This window comes from Geotrypetes seraphini, chromosome 17 (genome assembly GCF_902459505.1).
Source record: "Geotrypetes seraphini chromosome 17, aGeoSer1.1, whole genome shotgun sequence".
NCBI classification, from domain to species: Eukaryota; Metazoa; Chordata; class Amphibia; order Gymnophiona; family Dermophiidae; genus Geotrypetes; species Geotrypetes seraphini.
In genome coordinates this window covers 34,296,524-34,314,609 of record NC_047100.1, presented here as the reverse complement: position 1 = coordinate 34,314,609, position 18,086 = coordinate 34,296,524, and the positions used below count along the sequence as shown (strand labels likewise).

At 48.0% G+C, this 18,086-nt stretch overlaps 1 protein-coding gene across 4 annotated transcripts in view; it reads left to right on the top strand.

Annotated features, from left to right (window-relative positions):
* The window catches only part of IARS1 (isoleucyl-tRNA synthetase 1), a 194,191-nt gene that overhangs the window by 45,198 nt on the left and 130,907 nt on the right, over positions 1 to 18,086 (top strand). For all 4 annotated transcript variants that reach the window (XM_033925926.1, XM_033925929.1, XM_033925925.1 and 1 more), the window contains exons 13-14: positions 925 to 1,023; positions 11,674 to 11,800. In XM_033925926.1, coding sequence (XP_033781817.1) covers positions 925 to 1,023; positions 11,674 to 11,800 — 226 coding nt within the window. The remainder of the gene's footprint in view (positions 1 to 924; positions 1,024 to 11,673; positions 11,801 to 18,086) is intronic.

The following is an 18,086-nucleotide window of genomic DNA, read 5'->3' as shown; positions in this document are numbered from 1 at the left end:
CCTAAGAGTGACTGTCCCTGCCTACCTAACAGAGTTGGCCACTCTACTCCAGGGTGCCTCCAACAGATATTCTACCAGAAATCTTTTCTATTTAAAATTCTCAGCATGCAACAATATAAATTCTACCAGGCAAATTATCGTAGTCATCCAATATCAGTTAGCTTACACTACAATCTTGTGACCACTATCTCAGGTTCAGAAAACTTTTAAAAGCATTTCTCTACCAAGACGAAGCAAATCCTGAAGTACCGTATATTTCACTCCATAAGATGCACCTTCCCCCCAATTGGGTGGGAAAAAAGGGTGCGCCTCCCCCCTCCCCCACCAGAACCTTTATGTAATCCTGGCGGTTGGCAGGCTCCCTTGCTGGATGGCTGCCCGAGTCCCCATCTGCTGTGGCAGTGAGAGGTAGGCGTGAGCTTCGAGAGCGCCTGCCTGGTCCTGCGCCGCCACCCGAATGGTGTCATCAGCTCGGTCCAGCACTGCATTGGCAGGCTCCCCCATCTGCCGTGGAAGTGAAAGACAGGCGCGAGCCCCAAATGGTGCCTTTTGGTTCTCGCAGGGATTTATGTATGGTGATGAGATAGATGGGACTGGCAGCAAGAACATTAGTATTACCAAGTACACAGTAGGCTTCCTTGGTGAGTGCAACAGCATGAATCTGAAATGTATTAATTTCTCCCACATGCTCTCTAATTTTGCACGACACTTATGCTTTCTAGTGCTGTCCGGGCAATAAGAGTTTTCCTTCTCTCTTAAATTTTTGTATATTTGTTTGAACGTCTAGGTATTATAAACATGCTAGCAGGCTGCATATGGAATTCTTCTAAGTGATAAAATTATAGTTCATGTTGAGCTTTACTTTATTGCGAGATGTTAACATAAATCCAAATGATTTGCGTTTCTTGTCTTGTCTTTTTTCAGGTCAGACACGCCTCTGATTTACAAAGCTGTGCCCAGTTGGTTTGTGCGGGTTGAACACATGGTAGACAAACTTCTAGAGAACAACGGTCAATGCTATTGGTAATTCTGTTTTCACAAATGACTTTTTATCTGTACTAAAGGCTCCCCTCTAACAGGGTTCTTTAATGACAACTTCTTCCTTCAGTTAACTTATTTTGTAGCGATTCTGTTAAATAGTAGAAATGCCATTATCTGAGCCCTGTATGTGATGCTTTGTATTGAAAATGTTAATTATAAAATTACACTCTTTAACCTTTTAATAGGTTCAAAACCAGAGTGGAATTGTCCCAATCAGAATGGGGCGCACCAAAGAAAGTGTCCTTCAACTCATCTGATAAATTCAAATGCCTTTATTCATCCAAAGTCTCATAAATTCATCCAATGACTCAATGATCCGACATGCACATGTTTCGGCCTAACCGGCCTGCCTCAGGAGTCTGAGTTTGCTGCCCTGGTGAGGACTGCTGCCTTCTGGCTCTCCTAGGCTGTAGTCTGCTGCTTTCCTTCTACTGTATGGCTGTGAGTTGCTGGAGCTGCTTTCATCCCAGAGCCATACAGCAGAAGGAAGTAATTGTTCATGTGGAACTTTGTTGAACGCCTTTGTCTATCTGTCTGTTTACTCCCTCAAAGAAGTGCAGCAAGTTCGTCAAACACAATCTGCATTTGCTAAAACTCTATACTGAATATAGTCGTGTTCAGGCTTTGATAAGCCCCAATTATAACATCAATCTTTACTGGTTGAGTTCATTCTTAAGAAATCCTTCAGCACAAGTCTATGCTACTGTGCCACCAGGATGTGAAAGTTGTACCATGGATAAGTTTGGGCGCCACCTGTACCAGAACTCTGTGTTGACCAGCAGAGTTCTCAGTTATAATTTTTGTATGTCAATTCTATCTTAAACAACTCATAAAGAGACTTACTATGTATCTAACCCTAATTCATAACCTAGCCTCTCTATGTATCTATCCCTAAAATTTGTAACTTCCTGGAAATGTCCAGCCATCTTCAATTGTAATACGCTTAGAACTGCAAGGTACAGGCGGAATAGAAGTCTCTAATGTAATGTAATGTAATGTAATATTCCATCTGACAGACTTCCAGAGTTTCAAGAAACTACTTATAGTCTCTTTCAAACTAGAATTTCATGGCTAAATCAGCTTTTGATGCATTTGAAGTGACATCTAGAACACAGCTATGTCTATTGCCATGAGACATCTCGGATAGCTTCGAGTCTTTGACCTTGCCATCAACGTTCAGGATTGTTTACCCAATACTCCTTGTCTAGGTCAAGAGCTGTTTGGGGACAAAGTCGAGGATGCCACACAAAGACTTACTCGACATGAACAGAGCTGGGCTACTTTAGCGGGGTCCAAGTCTAAGACTCAACCATTTGTCTTCTCAGAAACCTAATTATTCCTCTGATAAGAGGTGCTATCCAACAACTACCACAGAAGAGACAAAAAAAAAAAATCTCAGAAGCCTGCAACGTCTGCTCTACAGAAAACAGCTCTATCTTTTTAACTTGCATAGTCACAATTTCTCCAATTCGACCACCTCTCCAATCCATCAGAGGCCGTCTTCATTTCTATAATTAGCACTGGACTCATTACACCAGACACTTGTGTCCTCAAGGTTATGCTGGAAGGTTACTCTCCATTTTATCACCATTCCTACAAACCCCTTCCAAGAAAGTCCTCTTTCACATCTCGGCAGACATCCCTTCTTCAGGAAATTGAAGCTCTAGTTCAACTAAATGCCATAGTCAGGGCCCCCTCCCAGAAAAATTAGGAGTTCTACTCCAGGTATTTCATCTTGACCTCCAAGCTTTCAACAAATATTTTGTCAAAAGTTTCATATGCTATCCCTAGGGACTTCTAGAACAAAACAATTGGCTATGTTCTCTAGACCTCAAGGAGGCCTACACACACATTCCCATACATCTGGACCACAGAAAATTTCTTCGTTTTTGTGTTGGTCACCAGCATCTTCAGTACAAATTTCTGCTATTCTGCCTCGCTTCATCTCCAAGAGTATTCACAAAATGCCTAGTGGTGGTAACAGCAGCTCTACATATCCATGGATTTCAAGTATTTCCGTGTCTGGACAATTGGTTGATAAAAGCTACTTCACTGCAAGCAGCCCAGTCAGCTACTCAGGTGACCATAACTTTTCTCCAACTTCTGGGATTCAAAGTCAATTTTCAAAAGTCTCATCTTCTACTGTCTCAAATATTGGAGTTCACAGAGGCCGTACTCAACACACATTTTATGAGCTTTCTTGCCCCGACAGAGACAAAACACCTTGCTTCAACTGTGCAATCAAGTGTCCACTCTGCAGCATATTTCAGCAAGAGAAATGATGAGTGGTGTGGCATCCACAGTTCACGTCACACCCTTCACTTGACTTCATCTAAGATCTTTTCAATGGAGCCTAGCATCTGAATGGTTTCAGGACACGGACCCTTTATCCCAACGGATCAAAGTCACCTCGCCTCTTTGTCAATCTCTCCAATGGTGGTTAAAACCAGTGAATCTCTTTAGAGGTTTGTTCTTTCACATCTTTCCACATCAGAGTACTCGCAAAGAACTCATCCTTGTATGCATGGGAAACTCACCTGGATGGTTTCAAGACTCAAGGTATGTGGTCTGCTTGGGAGAGTGCTTTCCACATCAACCTGTTAGAGCTGTGGGCAATTTGCAATGCTCTGACAACATTTCAGGATTGTTTTTTAAACCAAGTCATCCTTGTTCGAACAGACAATCAAGTGACAACGTACTATATCAACAAACAAGGGGGAATGGGCTCTCTTCATCTTTGTTAAGAAGCCCTATATATTTGGAACTGGGCAGTTTCTCTAAATATTTTTCTCAAGGGAAGCAGTATGCCCTGGCTGACAAGCTCAGCAGATTTTCTTCAGCCGCATGAGTGTACTCTCAACTCCAAAGTCTTGCACCACATCTTTTCGCTTTGGTGGGGCCTCCTCAGATAGACCTGTTTGCATCTCCCAACAACTACAAGTTACCTCAATTCTACTCCAGATAGTTATCTCATCATCGCCTGATGCATTTCTTCTGGATTGGTTACACAAGTTCCTGTATGTGTTTCCACCAATCCCTCTCATTCTGAAGATGCTAGTAAAACTTGGCCATTATGATCCTCATAGCACCTTGGTGGCCCAGACAATCTTGGTTCTCCCTTCTACTTCAATTGAGTGTCAAGAATCCAGTTCCATTATCCACATCTTCTATTCCTTCTCCACTTATCCAACTCTGGACTTAACACCAGTCAGAGTTCATCTCTGTGCTATCAATGCATACCATTCTACTCTCAATAATAAACCTTTAGCCATTCACCTATTTATTTCTCGGTTTATGAAAGGACTCTTGAACTCAAAGCCTCCACTAAAGCCACCTCCAGTTATCTGGGATAAGAACATAAGAATTGCCGCTGCTGGGTCAGACCAGTGGTCCATCGTGCCCAGCAGTCCGCTCACGCGGTGGCCCTCCAGTCAAAGACCAGCACCCTGAGACTAGCCCTACCTGCGTGCATTCCGGTTCAGCAGGAACTTGTCTAACTTTGTCTTGAATCCCTGGAGGGTGTTTCCTCCTATGACAGACTCCGGAAGAGCGTTCCAGTTTTCTACCACTCTCTGGGTGAAGAAGAACTTCCTTACGTTTGTACAGAATCTATCCCCTTTTAACTTTAGAGAGTGCGCTCTCGTTCTCTCTACATTGGAGAGGGTGAATAACCTGTCTTTATCTACTAAGTCTATTCCCTTCAGTACCTTGAATGTTTCGATCATGTCCTCACCAGCATGATGGAATCTTCATTTGAACCTAAGGCAACCACTGATCTTAAGTTTCTCACTTGGAAAGTTAGTGCAGCCATAACTAAGGAGCCCTTAGCGAATCTAAATAGGAGGTGGTAAGTGCTCCTGCGTTTGTTTGTTTTTTAATAGCTGCATGCTCATTCTGACTTTAGTGTACAGCCAGAAATTCAACTAATTGGAAAATGTCTATTTGTGGTGGAAATGAGTTTAGTGGTTGGTAATGAGTTTAGTGGTTGGTAAAGTTATATGTTAGGATTTGCTAAGCCCTTTTACTAGCACAGCTCTTTACTTTTGTAGCTCAGTTGGCTCATGAAAGAGAGGTGACATAATATCAAAAGGAAGTAAAAAAAAGCCAATAAGTGAACAAGCTGTTTTGAATAATATGGATTTAGTACTTCTGCTTTAAGAACGCAAAATAGTATCATTTACCAATGGGAATTGGTTCTTCCCTTGTGCACTGATTAGGAGTTTAAAGAGAGCAATTTTGCTGGAATAAGCATTTTTTAGACTAGCTTTTCTAACCCTTGGTTCCACATGCCTGCTTTTGTAACTCTTAATAGGCAAAGATGTTCATGCAGCCTGTTGTAAATTGTGATAAATTAGAAGAAAACATTATTAGATGAACAAGTAACTTTAAATGTTCAAATAAATTAGACACTAAATGAGTGGGAATAGAATTAGTTTTATTTCAGTAGTGAAGATGAACTAGTTGAACTACTAGATCTGTAAAATGTACTTGTACATTTTCTTCAACAGTAATTAGCCAGAAATGTTGAGTGGGCAAAGTTTCTTCTCAGCAAGACTGCACATACTTAACCTACATAGCAGCAATACAGGTTAGATCTTTTTTTTTTTTTAAGCTAGCAGAGTTAGAACAAATTAATGTCAGTCTAACTGGTGTTTTTGGGGTATCTGATAACTGCCCAAAACCAACATTCATAAAATGATTCTCCATGTATGAGGAGATTGTATGTTTAAACTTGTTGGAAATCTGTCTCCTTGGTACTTTGAGGTACAGTTGCACCATGGGGTGATGCAGAGATATAATAGTCTCAGTTTTGCTATCCATTCCTTTACTAATCATGCCTAACATTATATTTGCTTTCTTAGCAGCTGCGGCTGCACACTGAAACTCTCTAATCAATGCACTCGTATCATCAAATGATTACACTTCTCCCTACATATCCACGGTTTCTGTATCTGCGGATTTGCTTATTTGCAATTTTTCAGCTGCTGACTCCGCCCCCCCCAAATTATATCATGATTAAAGTTCCTACCCAGAAACAGCGCATCATCTCCTCCGCCAGCAGATCTCGCCTCTCACAGCGCATCATCTCCTCGGCCAGCGGATCTCGCCTCTCACAGCGCATCATCTCCTCGGCCAGCCGATCTCGCCTCTCACAGCGCATCATCTCCTCGGCCAGCCGATCTCACCTCTCACAGCACAGAACTGAAGAAGACAGCGCAGGAAGCGCAAGTGCCGAGCACTTTGAAAACGGACGCGTCCTTCACGCAGGCCCCCACCCCCTCTTGTTGCGACATGGAGCGGAAGCAGAGCCTGCACAAAGCCCAGCCAACGAGATCGAGAGAAAGAGAGCTGTTCACATACTTAGTATCCGGCACACTCCCAGCTACTTTCAATTCTACTTATTTGCGGTTTCAGTTGCAAAACCGCTACCTGTTAAAAAAACAGCGCATAACATATAAAAAGTTATTTGCATTTTTTTCATATTCGCAGCCACCAAAATTCTTTACTTTTACTCCTAATGTAGAACCTTGAATCATGTAGCTATGGTTTGGGTTTCTCTTCCTACATATAACATAAGAACATAAGCAGTGCCTCCGCCGGGTCAGACCATAGGTCCATCCTGCCCAGCAGTCCGCTCCCGCGGCGGCCCGAACAGGTCACGGCCTGTCTGAATCACCAGAAGGGGCCCCCTTGCCACCTTGGTTTCCCATTGAGTCCTATCTTCCCATCGAAGTCCTAACCCTCCGGTCTTGCACATGCACGACCTGGTTGGATTTCTATACTTATTACCTGGTTAGCTTTCTATACCTGCGTTACATCCCAGCACCTCTCTCAGTATCCCACGATCCCTTTATCCCTCAGGAATCCGTCCAATCCCTGTTTGAATCCTTGTACCGTACTCTGCCTGATCACTTCCTCCGGTAGCGCATTCCAAGTGTCCACGACCCTTTGTGTGAAAGAAAACTTCCTTGCATTTGTTTTGAACCTATCTCCCTTCAGTTTCTCCGAATGCCCCCTCGTACCTGTTGACCCCTTCAGCTTGAAGAATCTGTCCCTATCCACCCTCTCTATGCCCCTCATGATCTTGAAGGTCTCTATCATATCTCCCCTGAGCCTCCTTTTTTCCAGAGAGAAGAGCCCCAGCCTATCCAACCTCTCAGCGTATGGGCAGTGTTCCAGCCCTCTTACCAGTTTCGTTGCTCTCCTTTGGACTCTCTCAAGTACCGCCATGTCCCTCTTGAGGTACGGCGACCAATATTGAACGCAGTATTCCAGATGATGACGCACCATCGCTCGATACAATGGCATGATGACTTCCCGCGTCCTGGTTGTTATGCCCCTCTTTATGATGCCCAGCATCCTGTTGGCTTTTTTCGAGGCTGCTGCGCACTGTGCAGATGGCTTCAGTGATGCATCCACCAGCACACCCAAGTCTCTCTCAAGACTGCTGTCTCCCAACAATGCCCCCCCAATTTGTAGTTGAACAACGGGTTCTTTTTCCCTATATGCATGACCTTGCATTTTTCCACGTTAAAGCGCATTTGCCATTTGTTTGCCCAGTCTTCCAGCTTGCCCAAGTCCCTTTGCAGGTCCTCACACTCCTCCCTGGACCTAACTCTGCCGCACAGTTTGGTATCGTCTGCAAATTTTATAACCTCGCACTTTGCCTCCTTTTCCAGGTCATTGATAAATATGTTGAAGAGTAACGGCCCCAGCACCGATCCCTGTGGCACACCGCTCGTGACTCCCCGCCAGTCAGAATATTGTCCCTTTACTCCGACCCTCTGCAGTCTACCCGACAACCAGTGCTCGATCCATCTGTGCACATCCCCGTGGTTCCACAGCTTCCTAAGCAGCCTTTCATGTGGCACCTTGTCGAAAGCCTTTTGAAAATCGAGGTAAATGATGTCTATAGGTTCCCCATTGTCCACCCGACTGCTTATTCCCTCAAAGAAGTACAGAAGGTTCGTTAAGCATGACCTTCCCTTATAGAATCCATGCTGGCTTGTTCTCAGTAGGCCATATCTCTCGATGTGCTCGCAAATTGGAGAGTTATTGCAAAAACTTGCAAACCTGTCAATCAGAACTGGTCAGATACCAGACGACTGGAGGAAAGCGAACGTCACGCCAATTTTCAAAAAAGGATCGAGAGGAGAACCGGGCAACTATAGACCTGTGAGTCTTACGTCTGTCCCCGGCAAGATGATTGAATCACTGATCAAGGATAGCATAGTTCAGCACTTGGACACACACGACTTGATGAAACCCAGTCAACATGGATTCAGGAAAGGGAAATCGTGTCTGACGAATTTACTCCAATTCTTTGAGACCGTGAATGAGCAAATTGATAGTGGAAAGCCGGTGGACATAATATACTTGGACTTCCAGAAAGCATTTGACAAAGTTCCACACGAAAGACTTCTCAGGAAGCTACAAAGCCATGGCATAGAGGGAGATATACAAAGATGGATAGGCAAATGGCTGGAAAACCGAAAGCAGAGAGTGGGCATAAATGGGAAGTTCTCCGACTGGGAGAGAGTGACTAGTGGTGTGCCCCAGGGCTCGGTACTTGGGCCGATCCTTTTTAATATTTATATCAATGACCTGGAAAACGGAACATCCAGTGAGATCATCAAGTTTGCAGATGACACAAAACTCTGCCGGGCAATTAGATCGCAGGAGGACAGTGAGGAACTCCAGAGCGATTTGTGTCGGTTAGAAAAATGGGCGGAGAAATGGCAGATGAAGTTCAACGTGGAGAAATGCAAGGTAATGCATTTAGGCAGTAAAAATAAGGAATACGAGTACAGAATGTCAGGTGCAACTCTGGGGAAAAGTGAACAAGAAAGAGATCTGGGTGTACTGATAGATAGGACCCTGAAGCCGTCGGCACAATGCGTGGCAGCGGCAAATAAGGCAAATAGAATGTTGGGCATGATAAAGAAAGGAATCTCGAGTAGATCGGAGAAAGTTATAATGCCGCTTTATAGGGCAATGGTCAGACCCCACTTGGAATACTGCGTCCAACATTGGTCTCCCTACCTAAAGAAGGATATAAAACTGCTGGAGAGGGTGCAGAGACGAGCAACTAAACTAGTGAAGGGTATGGAGAAACTGGAATATGAGGATCGACTTAAAACACTGGGATTGTTCTCCCTTGAGAAAAGGAGACTGCGTGGGGATATGATCGAGACCTTCAAAATACTGAAAGGAATTGACAAAATAGAGCAGAGAAGATTATTTACAATGTCCAATTTGACACGGACAAGAGGACATGAAATGAAGCTAAGGGGGGGCAAGTTCAGGACTAATGTCAGGAAGTTCTGCTTCACACAGAGAGTGGTTGACATCTGGAATACTCTCCCAGGGGAGATTATTGCGGAATCGACAGTCCTAGGTTTCAAAAGCAAACTAGATGCATATCTCCTTGAGATAGGCATATAAAGATATGGTTGGCTATAAAATAAGCCAGGTGAATACCTAGCAGGGCCTCCGCGTGTGCGGATCGCCGGACTTGATGGACCGAAGGTCTGATCCGGAGATGGCGCTTCTTATGTTCTTATGTTCTTATGTTCTTAAATACCGTCCTTGATCATAGCTTCCACCATCTTCCCTATAATTGAAGTCAGGCTCAGTTCCCGGGGTCACCCCTTGTTCACATTAAACCATTTGCATGTCCAGTGTCTTAGTCTTGTAAGGTCCTCTTGTAATTTTTTACAATCATTTTGTAATTTACCAACTTTGAATAACTTTGTCAGTAAATTGGATCACCTTACTCTTTATTCCTGTTTCCAGATAATTTATAAATATGTAAAAAAGCAGTGGTCCCAGCACAGATCCCTGGGGAACCCCACTATATATCTTTATTGAGAATATTGATGATTTAACTGTTCTGTCTTCTTTCTTTTAACCAGTTCTTAGTCTGCCTCCAGTTCATGACTTTCTAATTTCCTCAAGAGTTGTTCATGAGGTACTTTCTCAAATGCCCTCTGCAAATCCAGATATACAATATTAACATGTTTATTCACCCCTTCAGAAAATGTAGTAGATTGCTGGAGCAAGATTTCTCTTGGCTTTCTCCCATTAATCTGTGCTTATGTATGTGTTCAGTAATTTTGTTCTTTATAAATGGAATATAGAATAGTTCATCTGGAATGTGGCAGCCTTTGTGTTGTCTGAAGGAGAGCTTCACCTTGGTGAATGTCTAGTTAGGACTCACCATCCTTTACAGAGGATGTCTCTCTAGGGGCTGGAGGGAAGCATTAGGACTTCTACTGTAGGTGGCATTCTCCATGGATAAGCAAGCATAATCTCATATGTGGGTGACATCATTCCTTCAAATTTGGTTAAACTTTATTTTTTATTTTTTTTGCCTTTGGGTAACTTCAAGACCTTTTCATCGACTGTTTTCAGCATACTCTTCCCAGGCTATCATGACTTTTGATTTTGCGTCGGCTGTTTTTTCCTCCAAAGAGGGTCCTGAGCAGTTCAAGAAATGTACTTGATATAATTGGATCATTTCAAGCTCTGACCCCTATAATTGTTGTGCTTATTGTCTAGGTCCTGGCCATCAGGATTTTCGTTGAAACTTCATTTTCAGATAGTGGCAAGTCCATCGTCATGTGTTGCGTTGGGGGTGCATCAAGATACAGTCTTTGAGACACATTGGTAGTTGAGCTGGGGGGTGCATGCAATATCACATTAAAATGCAATGAGTGAGAGAGAACATAGATGAGTTACGATACCAATCATTTGATATGTCTCATATGACTAGCTGTGGTGGATTCAACTTTAGATAAGTACTTCTCCATTTTTTTTGTATCATTCTGTGGTGACTTGTTCTACACCAGAAGCTCTTCATTGCACAAGACCTTTTTTCTGGTTTAAACGACCACTTGGAGGTTTTTTATGCCGATGTGTAGTTCTCCATTTTCTAGTCGCATTATTGGTTAATGGAGAAGGGGTTCTGAGGCTTTTTCCTACCTTGTGGGAGTTTTTAGCTTAAAAAGTTGGATCTCTGATGTGTGATTATTGCATATTTTTCTTGGAAAACCAAGTAATACTCGTCATGAATTCTATGATATTGTTGAGGGTGTGGTTTTGTGTATCATATGACTAGCTAACATCAAGTGCCTGAGTCCCCATCTCTATGGTTGGCGACACCATCTACTAGGCTACTCCAGGAACCTGCTTGCTGCTCTACTAGAACTGGCTTTAACATCTGAAGCTCTCATACAGGCTGTTATATACTGTTTCATTCACATCTTGGGGGGGGGGGTCAGTGACTACTGGGGGAGTGTGGGAGCTCATGTTGACTTTCCTCCAGGAGTAGTTAGGGGGGGGAGAGTGTGACACAGTGGTTAAAGCTACAGCCTCAGCACTCTGAGGTTGTGGGTTCAAAACCCACTGTGATCCTGGGCAAGACACCTCATTACCCCAGGTACATTAGATAGATTGTGAGCCCACTGGGACAGAAGATCTCAGCGTTCTCTGAGTCGTGTAGGTGGGATAGGCCATGGAGATCCAATTTTACAAGTGCCTATTTAAGCTTTTAAAGTATTCTGCATTCTCAGGATGTTTATCAGTTTACTCTATTATGTAATGCTGATTGTGTTTTTTTGTTTGAAACAGGGTTCCAGATTTTGTAAGGGAGAAGAGATTTGGAAACTGGCTGAGGGATGCACGTGACTGGGCTATTTCCAGAAACAGATACTGGGGAACACCGATCCCTTTGTGGGTCAGTGATGACTTTGAAGAGGTAAAACAATATAAAGCTTTGTACAACATAAAGGAAATATATGTATTTTCAGCAGCTTTTGGGGGGGAATAATCTTTAGCAAACTGTTCAGATATATGTCCACATCTTAGTGTGGTTTGCAGTAGTCTTATTTCAACATGGAAAATGTTGTAAGACGGATAGTTTTCCTGTATAAAACCTTTTTTTTTTCCCCTGAACCAATGCTCATTTCTGATGAGATGGTATGATAGTGGATTGGACTCCAGACATTTACTGCCAAAACATGGTCCTTGTTGTCATACTTCTCGTTGCATCTGCACCAGTGTTAGCATTTTGGAATAAAAGTGACTATTTTTAAGAACTTGTTTCCTTGGATAGGTTGCCTTCTTTTTAAACCTTGCTATTTTTTCTTGGTACAGTACTCCCCCCGATATTCGCAGGGGTTCCAAGAACCCCCGCGTATGTCGAAAAACCGCAAATACAGTTGGCAGGGGAGACAGGAGAGGACAGCTGGAGAGGCAGGAAAGGGCAGCCGGAGTGCCGACAAGTGAAGGAAATCACTCGCTGTATTCTCCGACCGCCTCTTCCTGTACTAAAGTCGAGCCTCACCAATCAGGAACTGCTTTGACATGCAGGCCCAACTTTAGTACAGGAAGAGGCAGTCGGAGCATACCACGAGTGATTTCCTTCACTCGCCGGTGTTCCGGCTGCCCTCTCCTGCCTCCCCTTTGCGGTCGGAAAATACCGCGAATGACTGGGACCGCAAATTCGCAGGGGAGCACTGTATTCTTATTTATCCCAGGACAAGCAGGCATGATATTCTCACATGTGGGTGACGTCATCTACGGAGCCCCGGCGCGGACAGCTTTTCAAGCAAACTTGATTGAAGTTTCAAGTTTGCACACTGCACCACGCATGTGCATGCCTTCTCGCCCACTAGAGGGCGCATCCCACCTCGTGGTCCTCAGTTCAATTTTTTCCGCGGAGCAAGAAAGCCCTGTGGATCTGAGCTCCAGTGTTTTGCCTTCTAGCTGCCGCGTTTTAGTTCTCCATCGAATTAGTTCGCGGTGCTGTTTTTCTTTTCGGTTCTTTTCTAAAAAAAAAAAAAAAAAAAAAAGTATTTCGTTTTTCGTTGGGCTCCGGGGGCTCCCGGAAGCCGTGGCCGCGGGACGTCGGTACGTTCCCGGCCTTCTTCTTTTTCTTCGTGGATGTCCCGTCCTGTTACGGGATTCAAAAAGTGCAGCCGGTGTGAGAGGTTGCTTTCCATCACTGACCCTCACCGGTGGTGCATTGTCTGTCTTGGGCCCGAACATCCGACGGAGTCGTGTGATCGCTGTGCTACCTTCCAAAACAGGGCCCTCCGTCGCCGTAAGGCCAGAATGGCGGAATTGTTCGCCGTCGACGCGCTGCCTAAGGCCTCGACGTCGGCCTCGGCTTCGGCCCCGGCCTTGACCTCGGCCTCGGCGTCCTCGGGGGCCTCGGCCTCGCCTCGGCCCTCTTCCTCGAAGGCGTCGTCAGTGAAGCCAGCTTCGGGTAAGTCCTCTGTTCCATCCCCTTCAGCAAAGAAGCCATCCTCGAGTCAGGCCAAGGCGGGTGGGTCGACCCCGGCCCCGCATCGGACCTCGACTCCGCACACCCCGAGGGAATACTCGAGACCGAGGTCGCCCTCCAGGGAGTGTGCCCCGGACTCGGAACTCCCCACTTTCGTGGGGATTCCGGCCTTCCAGGACCTCCTCCGAGCTCTGATCTCATCGGAGCTGTCGGGAGCCCTGGAAGTGTTGCAACGTGCTGCGGTTCCGGCGGCCTCGACCTCGGCCGGGGCGCCTTCGGTCTCGGAGGCCCCGGCCTCGGCTCCCTCGACCGCGGGAGCCCCGGCCTCGGCGACCTCGGTCTCGGGTACTGTGGCCCCGTTCACCTCGGTCTCGGCCCCGCCCCTGACCTCGACCTCGGGGGAACCCCCTGAGCGGAGTGTAAGGCCCAAAGAAAAGTTGCGCAGAGTGCGCCGTCTTTCCTCCTCTTCCTCCGGGTCTTCCCGGCACGCCTCGCCCTCGACGCGACCTCGGACGGGGCGCCGATCGAGGAAGTCTAAGCGGCCCCGAGGCTCGCCTCGGCGCGACCGTTCCTCGTCGTTCGGGGGCGAGGCGCTGCAGGTGTCGGAGTTGCGCCTCGACAACCCGAGGCTCCTCCGCTCACCTCGTGGGAAGTCTTCCCGGGCCGCCTCGCCGAGGAAACGGGAGAGTGTCCCACGAACCCCGGGGTCCTCACCCAAGGGTTCTGCGAGGAGGATAATTTCCCCTTCCCCCTCGAGGGCCCTGGAAAGGGGATCCTGGGATTCGGGATCTGTTAGGGATCCTCATTATTCCCATGAGGCTTCCCCCCTCTCCTCGGTGGGGCGGTCGAGAACCCCGTCTCCCCAGGCTAGGCCGTCCTCATTTTCATCCTTCGTTCAGGACATGGCCCAAGCCCTGGGGATTGACCTGATGGTAGGTTCTCGGTATTCCAAAGAATTTTTGGAGGAACAGGACCTCCCCACTCCTCCTAGAGAGGTGCCTAGACTCCCTCTCAACAGTGTCCTTCTGCAAACCTGGCTGAAGAACTTGTCAAACCCTCTTACAGTCACGTCTGTACCTTCAAAAATGGAATCGAAGTATAGGACGATTCCCCCTAAAGGGTTCGATAAGGCGCAGCTCTCACACCAGTCTCTTCTGGTGGAGTCTGCTCTTAAAAAATCACAGCCCTCACGGGTTTCTGCGGCGGTTCCACCAGGCAGGGAGGGGCGGACCCTGGACAAGTTTGGCCGTCGCCTCTATTCAAATTCCCTGATGGCCACCAGGGTTCTAAATTACGCCTTCACCTTTTCCTCCTATTTGCGTGGTATGGTGAAGGACCTTCCTCAATATCGAAACTCGTTACCGGACTCCCAAAGAGCAGGATTCGATAAGTTTATGTCCAACCTGTCTCAATTGAGGTTGTACCTATTCCATGCAGTGTACGACGCCTTTGAGCTGGTTTCGAGGGTGTCGGCCTTCGCAGTGGCCATGCGCCGCTTGGCCTGGCTTCGCACCCTCGACATGGACCCAAACCTGCAGGAACGCCTTGCAGACTTGCCTTGTGTGGGGTCCGAGTTATTTGACGAGTCATTGGATGCGGCGACCAAGCGCTTGTCGGAGCAGGAGCGCTCTCTAGCATCCCTGGTCCGCCCCAAACCTAGGCCCCCGCCGCAGAAACCTTTTCGGCCTCCGCCGCGCCGATACCCTCAGAAGTCGACCCCGGCTTTCTCGAGACCGCCTCCGAGACGTCCGTCTCAGCGAGGCAGAGGGGGACAAACCCAAGCCCCGGCGCAGGGCCCTTCTAAGCCCGCGCCTTCCTTTTGACGGGCTGAGCGGACGGGGCGGGTTCCCCTCCGCACTTTCACAGGAACCCCTTCCTATCGGGGGGCGTCTTCGGTCCTTCCGGGAGGCATGGACCGGGATTACCTCAGACGCTTGGGTGCTCCGGATCGTCTCCGAGGGCTACTCGCTCAACTTTGTGTCCTCGCCGCCGGACAGTCCCCCAAGTTTAGTCCCCTGCAACCGTTCGCAGCTACCGACCCTTATAACCGAAGCCAAAGCCCTCTTGAAGCTTCGGGCGGTCGAGCCGGTCCCCAAGGACCAGTGGGGTACGGGGTTTTACTCCCGCTACTTTTTGGTCCCAAAAAAGACCGGGGACCTGCGCCCCATACTGGACCTCAGGAAGCTCAACAAATTCCTGGCCCGGGAGAAGTTTCGAATGCTATCTCTCCCGGTTTTGTATCCTCTCTTGGAGGAAGGGGACTGGATGTGCTCCCTCGACCTGAAGGAAGCATACACCCATGTTCCGGTGCACCCCGCCTGTCGAAGATTCTTACGATTCCAGGTGGGGGACCTCCACCTCCAGTACAGGGTACTGCCCTTTGGCCTGGCCGCGTCCCCACGAGTATTCACGAAGTGCATGGTGGTGGTTGCGGCAGCCCTGAGGTCACGTGGACTCCATGTGTTCCCTTACCTGGACGATTGGCTCATCAAAGCCCCGTCCAGGGAGGGGGTTATCTCAGCGACCCGACAGTCTATTGCCTTCCTGCAAACTCTCGGGTTCGAGATAAACTTTCCAAAGTCTCAGTTGAGGCCGACTCAGTCTCTTCAATTCATAGGTGCGGTGCTGGACACGGTGCGCCTGCGCTCCTACCTGCCGACCCAGCGGTTGGAAGCCTTGGTACGGATGAGCCGCCAGGTCTCTCAACTATCGAGGGTGTCGGCCAAGCACATGATGATGCTGCTGGGCCATATGGCCTCGACGGTACATGTCACGCCGTTTGCGAGGCTACATCTGAGGATCCCTCAGTGGACCCTCGCGTCCCAGTGGCGTCAGGAGTGCGACCCGGTGTCTCGCCTCATTTCGGTGACTCCGCCTTTGCGGAAATCGCTGCGTTGGTGGACAGACTCTTCAAATCTGTCCATGGGGCTACTGTTCCGCACTCCGCCTTTTCGCAAGGTCCTGACCACGGACTCCTCGGAGTACGCGTGGGGAGCCCACCTCGACGGTCTTCGCACGCAGGGCCTGTGGTCGGCAGAAGACCGTCGGTGTCATATCAACGTGCTAGAGCTGCGGGCCATCTTCCTAGCACTTCGAGCCTTCGTTCACATATTGCAGGACCAGGTGGTCCTCGTCCGCACGGACAATCAGGTGGCAATGTACTATGTGAACAAGCAGGGGGGAACGGGGTCTTGGCCCCTCTGTTCCGAGGCTCTTCGCCTTTGGGAGTGGGCGGCCTCCCGGAACATCTTCCTCCGGGCGGTCTACATCCAAGGAGAACGGAATTGCCTGGCTGACAAACTCAGTCGACTTCTGCAACCGCACGAGTGGACTCTACACTCAGCAGTTCTGCGCGAGGTTTTCGCTCGCTGGGGAACGCCACAGGTGGATCTGTTTGCCTCTCCGGAGACACACAAACTACCACTATATTGTTCTCGGATGTACTCGCGGGACCGTCTGGAAGCGGATGCCTTCCTACTCGACTGGGAAGGGAGGTTCCTGTATGCATTCCCTCCGTTCCCTCTGATCATGCGAACGTTGGTACACCTAAAATCGTCCACGGCCACGATGATTCTCATAGCACCTCAGTGGCCGCGTCAGCACTGGTTCTCCCTGCTGCTCCAGCTCAGTGCCAGGGAGCCTCTTCCCCTGCCTGTCTCTCCTTCTCTGCTGTCTCAGAGTCAAGGATCCATGTTACATCCCAATCTGCAGTCATTGCACCTGACAGCCTGGTTTCTTGTTCCCTGACTCCTCCGGACCTGTCTCAATCGGTGAGGGAGGTGTTGGAAGCCTCCCGCAAGATCTCGACGAGGCTTTGCTATGCGCAGAAATGGACCAGGTTTTCCACCTGGTGTTCGTCTTTTCACCTGGATCCGGTATCAGTTCCGGTATCCTCGGTTTTGGACTATTTATTTCATTTGTCGCGCTCTGGCTTGAAAACCACTTCGGTGCGGGTTCATCTCAGTGCGATTTCTGCTTTCCACCAACCTCTGGATGGACGCCCTCTGTCACTCCATCCCTTGGTGACACGCTTCATGAAAGGGTTACTCAGGGTTTGTCCCCCTCTTAAGCCTCCGTCTGTCGTGTGGAATTTGAATGTGGTTCTGGCTCAACTGATGAAACCCCCTTTTGAGCCACTCAACAAGTCCCTCTTGAAATTTCTGACTTGGAAGGTGGTGTTTCTGATTGCCCTCACCTCCGCCAGGCGGATTGGGGAGTTGCAAGCCTTGGTTGCGGACCCTCCTTTCACTGTCTTTCATCACGACAAGGTGGTTCTCCGCACCCATCCTAAGTTTTTACCTAAAGTTGTTTCTGACTTCCACCTCAATCAGTCCATTGTCCTTCCTGTGTTCTTCCCGAAGCCCCACTCCCATCCTGGCGAGACGGCGCTTCACACGCTTGACTGTAAGAGGGCGTTGGCATATTATCTTCAACGCACCAGGTCTCATCGGAAGGTTCCTCAATTGTTTTTGTCCTTCGATCCCAATCGATTAGGGCATCCAGTTTCCAAGCGCACTCTGTCTAACTGGTTGGCCGCTTGCATTTCCTTTTGCTACGCTCAGGCTGGCCTTCCTCCCCCGGGTCGAGTCACGGGGCACAAGGTCCGAGCAATGGCAGCTTCGATAGCCTTTCTCCGATCCACTCCGATGGAGGACATATGTAAGGCTGCCACTTGGTCTTCGGTTCATACATTCACCTCTCATTACTGTCTGGACACTCTATCCAGGAGTGACGGCCGGTTTGGCCAGTCAGTGTT